Source organism: Salvelinus namaycush, chromosome 26 (genome assembly GCF_016432855.1).
Source record: "Salvelinus namaycush isolate Seneca chromosome 26, SaNama_1.0, whole genome shotgun sequence".
Classification (NCBI taxonomy): Eukaryota; Metazoa; Chordata; class Actinopteri; order Salmoniformes; family Salmonidae; genus Salvelinus; species Salvelinus namaycush.
Window position 1 is genome coordinate 29108636 of NC_052332.1, and position 9339 is coordinate 29117974.

At 41.8% G+C, this 9339-nt stretch overlaps 1 protein-coding gene across 1 annotated transcript; it reads right to left on the reverse strand.

Annotated features, from left to right (window-relative positions):
- Nucleotides 1–4614: 4614 nt before the first annotated feature.
- wdr74 (WD repeat domain 74) lies at nucleotides 4615–8053 on the reverse strand. The gene is made up of 10 exons (XM_038965618.1): nucleotides 7936–8053; nucleotides 7622–7728; nucleotides 7346–7470; nucleotides 6937–7000; nucleotides 6644–6787; nucleotides 6429–6530; nucleotides 5956–6112; nucleotides 5478–5620; nucleotides 5296–5349; nucleotides 4615–5187 (listed from the first exon to the last, which is right to left on the reverse strand). The coding sequence occupies exons 1-10, from the start codon at nucleotides 7994–7996 to the stop codon at nucleotides 5005–5007; spliced, it is 1140 nt and encodes a 379-aa protein (XP_038821546.1). The 5' UTR covers nucleotides 7997–8053; the 3' UTR covers nucleotides 4615–5004.
- Between the last annotated feature and the right edge of the window lie 1286 nt (nucleotides 8054–9339).

Here is a 9339-nt window from a genome sequence, read left to right on the forward strand (position 1 = left end):
ATACTCTCTGGTTGTAAGGAACTGATTTTAAACCATCTGTTTTCCCTGAAACTGCTCTACTCCAGCTGTCACTGTATAAAACAGTGGAATGTCAAATGATGTTTGTAGGCCTATGTGGCGAAACTTGTCCCCTTATTCAAACAGCCTCTTGTTAGGACAGCCGTTTAGCCTTTGAAACTGGAAGTAGAAAAATCAAGTATTGAGGTTTGTAAGATAATAACGTTATGTTTTCCATTTTAAGGCAAAGACTGATATTGAGTTTATCTTGCGAACAAAGGTTGGCATGGGATGGGTTGCCATCTTTTGTGGATGGATACATAGGAATCTCAGTTTCACGCCTTTACAGGTCCAATGCAGACATTTTTATCTCAATATCAAATCATTTCTGGGTTATAATTAAGTACCTTACTGTGATTGTTTTCAATTAAAATGGTCAAAAAGAAACAAAAATAGCTTCTTAGCAAAGAGCAATTTCTCAAGCAAGAATTTAGCTAGGACTGTCTGGGAGGGGTCTGAGTGGGGAGGGGAAAACTAGCTGTTACTGGCAGAGAGGTTTGGAACTCTCTTTCTTATTGGTCTATTAACGAATTGGCCAAAACGCCATCCTTACAAAACAGGCTGAAATTTTAGCCGGTCTTTTCAAACAGCTCTTACATTAAAAGAGCATTATCATAATTTTTACTTTCACAGTATTATTTCAACATCATAATGTGGAAATATATATGAAACACAGGATAATCACGTTTTTGACTGAACTAGGCCTTAAGATTATTCTTATCCTATCTAACATGTCTTGTGAGTGTACAGTTGTAGGAAATGTAAGTCCTAAATATGTGCTAACACATTCACAAAGACAAACATCATACAAGCGCAGTACTCACCTTCAGATGCAGCCGAGCCTGGCCCGATGGCTTTCATAGCACGAGGCCAAAGGTTAGGGAGCGTCAGCTTTTGGGGGGTGCAAGGATAGAAAGGCAGAAATAAGGAAAGAGCGGTCTAATGTAGCAGAAAAGTCTGACAGAAGGCAAAACAGGGATGAACATATACAAAGACACCCTCACTAAGAGGAGAGGTAGAAAGGATAAGGAGTTTAGGGTGCATTTGTCAGCAATGCAATGGCAGAGAGAGTGGCCAGTTTAAGAGAGATCAGGAGTGGGAGCCAAGTTAATTATTACACTCCCAGTCAATATTTAACAGTCTCAACGCCCTGCCCCTCAATCCAACATCCTGATTCCACAGACTCACACTCAAGGTAGGGCTACAGTGAAACACACTCGTAATTCTCGTTTGTTCCATTCACAAACACAGTCAACACACAAAAACTGTGCCAATGACAGCATAGCACACATTGTAAAACGCATTTGTAAATCCACCATTCCATTTGTCATTACCACTGAATGTATGATTATTTGACCTCAACGTGACTTCCCATGAATGCACTTATTCTCATTGGCTCGTCAGTGTGAGCTCCATGTTATGTGGCAGCACTGATTTATCATTAAACCCGTACTAAAGTATACAAGTGAGTGGAACTCTGCACCTTGTTCAATGTCAGATTTCTCCACCAACTCTGAATCAGTGCTCTGAGCGAAAATATAAAATGTTTTAATGAAAAAACACTGGTGTGGTTGGCTAACATGGTGGGGATTGTGTGGTTGGAAAAACTTTTGTTCTAGTTTGTGTTTTTTGGAGTCACTAGACTAGAGTCAGAAACATCCCAAACTATTCAATGGTCGACAAGCTGGCGGTGTTTTGTCAAAAATGATTGTTACATACTGTGAAAGAAATGCAAAAGGGGTGAAACAAATTCATGCACACACAACACACACACATGCTTGTTTTACTATTCTTGTGGGGACCAAACAATTGATTCCCATTCAAAATCCTATTTTTGCTAACCCCTAACCCTAAACCTAACCCAAAACCTAATCCTCAGCCTAACCCTAATTCTAACCCTAACTCCTAAGCCTAAAATAGCCTTTTTCCTCGTGGGGACCGGCGAAATGTCCCAACTTCTGGTCCCCACAAGGATAGTAAAACCCAAAATATATATATATATACACACACACACACACACACACACACACACACACACACACACACACACACACACACACACACACACACACACACACACACACACACACACACACACACACACACACAGGCTCTTAATTACTGGAGTAAGCAAAGATGAAACTCAGTGAGATCGTGAGGCATTAGTGCAGGAGGAAGCACAAGACTCTGGACTCTAAACACTGAACAAGGGAGACAGATTTTATAATAGCATAATAAAAATGCTTTTGAAGAGTGTTAATGATTGTTAAAAACAGGGTTAAAGTGTACACATTTCTTTTATCAGTGCAGAGATATAAAACATATCTAAAGTTACGTATATATTTTTCTTAATTTCTAAGAGCACAGACCTTTTACAATTCAATTCAGCAACATTCTCTGGTTTCTCAGCTCCTACTTAATCCAACAGGCCATTGCTGTTAAATGTCATCTCTTCTCATAAAGTGTGAATGTCTACTGAAAACTGAGAGATGATTGTAATGAAAACTTCCCACAGCATAGTTTTTCGTCATGTATAAAAAAGATGGATCCCTGCTCAGACGAGCAGAAAGAAAATACTAAATAAGCTCCACACCATTGATATGAGGAAACTGAAAACATGAATCTCACAAGCACACGGTCTGTGTTGAGGCCCCCTCCCCTCCAATAGGTTTTGTAATACTAAAACATTCCTTCCTCCACCCTATGAGGTCTTAGGATCAAGTACATCATTTGGCCAGTTTAGCAACAATCTTTTCCTTTTTGTGCCTTTTGCACCTAAACTACTTACCCTTTCTAACTTGTCCTTATTGCGGTCTATCGACAATCAGGTGACAAACATCATTCACATTTTATTAGACACATGACATGTTGCAATAGCCCGTGTGGATGTGTTTTTTCCCTGAGAGAACATGACACCTCTTCAGGGTATTATTTATTTTGGGACCAAAAAAAGTATTTATCCTTGAATGTAATTTTTTAACTGAAAGTAAATGCTGAGCAGCAATTTATTTGCAACTGACAAATAAAGAGAAAACTCTTCTTTTAAGTTGTTTCCTCCTTTATTCAGACTGGTCTTATCTTATCGGGAGTTAAGGAATGGCTGTGTCTGTGTACAGAGTCCAGTCTCAGAATGAGCCGAACACAGGTATCTTATCTAACACACACTGCTCTCCATGAAACTAGAGAAATGTGGTGCTGTCTTCAATACACCCACAAGGTCACAAGCAACTCTTAAATCCCAGCAGGTCAATTTGAAGACATAAAACCTAATGAAACTCACACTGCAATAATGTACTTTGTCAACCACAGTGATAGGTTACACAAGTGATTGCTCAATCATGGTTATAACTAATCCATTCAACCAACACTTATCGTTACACCAAGGTTTATTATACCTTGATTCCCTAAATGTAAGATAGGCCTATCTCTTGAATAAGGTAGAAATTAAATTGAATCATTCATTAGACCCTTACCCCCTAGGCTTACAAACATCAATTTCCACAGAACACACCACTGCTGGCTAAAATCTAAACAATTAACAGAGACATATTTACTCAAACTGACAAACACAAATTATAAAACACTTCTGGGCTAACTTCACAGCTTTAAAGAGCAACTGCCCCTAAAAAGCAACTTCTCATTTTGAAATCGGCCAATGTGGCATTGATATGAGTCAGAAACATGTATACTAGTGTCAAAATTTAGTGTAAATAGGATAATTTGTCATAAAGTCAGTCTCTTCCAAAACGGAGATTTGTGAGATAGGAAAACATGGTATGTCACAGAATGAAGGTTAAGGTTACCGTGACACTTTTCCTTTGGTTGGGTTTATTTTAATCCTGCCAACAGCACCCAAGTATTCATAAATTCTGATCGTAGCTGCACGCGACCCGATCATAATGCCCATGGTCCATTTGGTCAAATTAACCAAAGTATATTTTCTTTGATAGTCGATATCCCTATGTTAAGGAGCATCAGTCAATTACACAATGTACATGGGACAACATTTACATGTCAATAGCTCTTAAACTAAAAAACCTAAAAACGACATACACATTGTAGAAATTCATATACAAATAATTAAAGCGACAACTAAAATATGTATAACATGAAAACATTGTCTCATTTACATTGTGTAAATCATTGACCGTTCCTAACGACCCCCAGAGATAGGCTATCCAATTTCAAACCAACTTTGCCACGGTCACACACCAGCCGGCTGAAGTTAATTGGCGAAGATGGCTAGCATTAGATAGCCTAGGCGACTTCAAGACAAGATCTGGTTGGACTGTTTCAAGTTATCTAGGAGGGTGAGTGACTGTAACTATGTACTTAGCAGAGTGAATGTACAAACACGCACCACGCACGAACACACATTAAACCACACCCCCAAGACAACTCGTTTGGCTTCAGTCACGACCGTTGGATTTCTTAATGACTAAGCCAAGAAACGAGGTCATATCAGGAAGTTCAGCCCCCCTTTAAAAAGACACCCATTGTGCTGAGTGATTTTCCTAATCAGTACCCTCTACTCCATTCCAGCAGACACCAAAACAGAAGCAAACCAACCAATGGTACCAGACGCCATCGGTCTCTTTATTAGGGGCGTTGCACTCTCGCTGTCACAAACACTTACAAGAACCAATCCTGTTCAGAGTTCTATGAGATGTTTTAATAGCCCTGGGGATATTGTACATACAATACACTTTTTTGGTGTGCCAAAAATAATATATATTATTTATGTTAGCTACATTTCAAGGAAGTTGGTATGGAAGGGCATGCAAACAACGCCAGAGTGAGTTTAGTTTTAATAGGAAAACTACAGCTATTTCAGTACAGACGCAACAGGAAAACAGTCTGTACATCCGTAACAGACTTTTGGCAGACCTCTAGAGCTTCTGCGTTTCTCATAGAGCACAGCCCTATCCTTAAGCTCTCCACTGCAGGTCATTTGACCACTTTTCTTTTCTTCGTAGTCTTCTCTACACCTGTAACTACGGCTTCCTCTTCGTCTGTTGCTCTCTTCTTAGCCTGGTCATTTATCATCTCCATAGTGTCCCACACCTCATCCACTTCACCTCCCTCTTCTTTCACTTCCTCCACATCTCCAGTTACTGCTGAACTGCTCAGCTGAAATGGAGAACGGAGAGACTGTAAACACACTACAGTATATTGTTGCAGCAATATCACATGTTCACAGCAAAAGTATAATTCATAGCACTTTAAATTCTCCCCTACCTCTAGATCTTTGCTGGACAGAAGCACACAGTTGAGTCGTGACTTCAGATACACCTGCAAGGGAGACGGAGAGAACATCTTGAACACAATTATTAAAAACAACTCTAGGATGCTTCCCTAATGATGGTTTGTGTAGCTAGTGTACTGAGAGTGTAAGAGAGAGATGGTGTGTTTGTGTGTACCTTGTGCTGTAGGGAGCGGTCCTCCAGGCTGTGTACTCTCAGAAAGCGATCCAAACCACAGGAAGCCACCAGAGGGAGAGAAGGGTGGCACTGCAGCCCCCGCACTCCTCCTGCCATCCCCTTCAAACACCCACGCACCAGACCTGCAGCGAATGGAGAGGTGAAGAGGCGGCAGGGTTATACAACCAACAGACTGTAGTCAAGGAGAGGATCTCACGCAACATGCATTCGCACAGATAAAAAGCTCCATCTCTACATGACTATCAGAAGACAATCATTCTGATCACTACAGGCAAAGAACGATAAAGCTAAACAGACGCTTCAATGAGCAAATATAGCAAAATTATTCTCTAATGTAGTACAATGACAAATAAATACATGGGCAAAATGATAGAGGCTAACATGGAAATGTTCTGAAGCAGATGGCTAAGCAACTGCACAATCATGTCAACAAGTAGACATCCTTTGCCTCACTCACCTTTCCGCAAATCTAAGATGGCGAGTTCTCCATGCGTGTTGCCCACTACAACACTGTCTTGGTTGGCAGGGAGGGATAGGGCTGTGAGGGGGTACTCCCCAAAATGAGCCTCCAGAACCGGACGCCTCTGGGGAGAGGCAGGGTCATACACTCGCACCTAACAGAGAGAGAACAAACAGATGAGTAAAAATAGATGGCTTTTGTAACGTCATTAGATAAATGAGGCAAAGAGACGTGATCCAAGTCATTCATCCTGGTACCTGAACTTGACCAATATGAATTAAAATCTTTACAGAAAAGGGACTATTAAAACCTTTAAGAGTCCCTTTTCACACTACTGAGCAAACTGCAGCTGGATGTATCATTTGAGTACTTTGCTCTGGGTCAGTGGCTGAGAACACCAGCAGACCTAGTCTAAGAGCAGGGCTTGTACAGGAAGAGACAGACATGCAGGCAGGCAGACAGACACAGACCTGGTGGTGACCTGTGCAGGTGACGATCTTGTCGGAGTCTGGGATGAAGGCCATGTCTCTGACCCACTCTGGCACTCGCAAGTCCAGCCAGTCATTACGTACCTGCAACATCAAAAACACAGCACTGTGTTAATGGAAAATCACCTAAAAATAATAACATACTATGTAGACATTCCCACTGTAATTCCTTGACATGTAGTTGTTAACACTCTTACATTCTTGGAGGTGAAAATGGGTGTTTCAGGCCTCTCCAGATCCCAGACCTTTAGGCCATTCTCCTTCCCTCCTGTGGCCACTTGGTTGCGCTGTGAGGGATTCTGTCGCATCCGACAAACATTCGTCCCTGCATTTATCTCAACCTGGATATAGGGACAGAGGTTATATTCAAGGAACTGGCAGTGCACAAAAAGGCAGACAGTGAACCTTGTTCATTAATAAGTATCTAGTATCCATCAGCAATGTAACAACCCCTAGGGGGCCCAAGTGGTATTCTGGCAGTGTCACTCACTGTGTCTGTGCTGCCCTCCTTCCAGACCCTCAGAAGTCCTGTCTCCACACACGTGATCAGAGCACTGCAGAGACACATAGCGAGTGTGTAGTCCAGTGTCAACATCAGGGGTGTATTCATTAGTCTCAGACCGTAGCAAAACATTTGGCTTGTTGCAAAACGTTTTGCAATGGAAACCGTTTACTGTAGGAACCAAACAAAACGGGGAGGGACCATTTGTCCAATAGAAACTCCAATAGAAACTCTCTGTTTATGGTAAATGGTTTCTGTTACAAAACGTTGAAACAGACCAAACGTTTTACTACAGCCTGCGACAAATGAATACACCCCTGTATCCTCAACACATGACCTTGGAGCTGCTGGTGTGTACGGTTTTGTTATGACTATGTCTTCATCTACAAGACTATACCTGTCTGTGACAGCAAGTCCTGTGAACCTGCCCTGGGTGCTCTCCCCACACTGTCTGGTCTCAGTGAAGATGCCCTTCTCTGTGCTAAATGTCTTCACTGTGCCATTCACAGAACCCACCAGTACCTAGAACAGAGAAACTCAGGTAAACAACAGAATGGCACAACACTCATGATGCAAACTTTCAGACCTACGTCCACTCTTAGCCAACACATCAATGACCAACAGATCAGACATCATCAAGGGCTCCATTACTTTCTAGAGCCCCCACACACACCTCAGTCTCATGTTGATCTCCCCAGCCTAGGACACACACTTCCTGGTCCCGGCTCAGGCAGCTCATCTCACAGAAGTTGAAAGCCTGTTTTTTGGATAGGCTCACTCCTAGTGAAACAGACAGACAGAGTAAGTGATAGACATTTAAATATCCTGATGATGAGCATCATTCCCAAAACAATCTGTGTCGCATTGGGTAATGTACTATCAAGCTAGCTACAGCTAGCTAGCAAACACGTGGGGTGGTTAGTTAGCTCTAACAAACCAGCACACAAGCACAGCATGGCTAAGTTTACTGAGATAAATAATTTTTACCTTTTAATATCCCTGTTTCCGATCCCACCCATACTGAGCACACTTGACTTTTGTCTGCCATGAAAAAGAACGAAAAGATTGTCAAGAATATTTTTTTTTTAACACGTTATGGTGTGTCCAAAATGTCCTCCGTAGGGATACACTAGTCACCGTACTTCTGTTCCGACCAAAATGATCTTATATAACATTTCCAGGAGATGGTGCTCTTGAGCTTTACATTGTACATCACTGCATCTTATCCAAAATCCACAGCCACTATTGCAGACAAAGTATAATATTTACAGTATCACTCAGACTGATAGATAAGGGCCGTACACAGAAGCAACCCACAAGACACCAAAGGAGAACACATTCATTTTGCTGTTGTTTTTACATTATGAAAGATTCACTGACTTCATTTTCAAAAGGGTGTTTTTTCTGATGCTACTGGTGTTTTTCAAATGTTCAAGTTTGTATTCATTAAAGTGGCACTCAGGAGTGAGGTAGAGCAGGGGACAGGCAGAGGAGAAGGAAGAGAAGAGAAAATTGGACTTCAGGTCACCCTGGAGGATTTACCAGAGATGAGCTATTGGCATGGATTTAGTGGGTGACAAAAGAGGGGACAGGGATAGGGATTAGGGGAAAACAGCATGGGCACTTTAATATCCAAAGCCAAAGAACTGTGGGAATTAAAAAGTTGTAGAAATCCTCCAAAGAGAATATGCCAAAGAGACTGGCAATAGCAGGGTAGAAAGGGATGAGAGCGAAAACAGCAGGACCACAGAAAGATAGAGGTAGTTTTGAGAAAACAGAGAAGGGGAGGGAAAGAAAGTAAGAGAAATAATCATAAACTTAAAAGAAAGACAGAGAGCCTTTTCATCTTTCTGGAAATTACAGAAGAATAGGAGACACAGCATCATGACACAATGAGAGGGGATGAGGGAGAGACAAAGAGAGAGAGCAGGAGAGAGTGAGAGAGAGTGATAAAGAGAGTGAGAGAGAGAGGAGAAAGAGAGAGCGATAGAGAGAGAGCGGTAGAGAGAGAAAAAGGGAGCAGAGGGAGGGGTAGATAGAGACAAACAAGGGAAGCCGACAATTTTTTTTTATTTGGAGCTTCCCCTGCCCCCTCAACCATCTCTTGGGAACAAGGGAATACAGCAACGGTTTAAAGCCAGGGAGAGAGGGACCGAGAGAGAAAGAGAGAGAGAAAGAGGGAGGGAGAGACTGTTGAATGCACTTGGCCGGTATATTCTAGGGTGATCCAAATCTTGCTTTATCAGGCCGTCAGAGAGAGAAGAAGAAGAGACTGAGGAGAACAGAACATGAGGGAGAGTCTTTCTCGGTCTGTTTTCAAAATCGTTCCATTCTTTTTTAGAGAAAGAGAAGAGAAAACATAAGGGGGAGCTTTGGAGAGAGAAAAGCGAA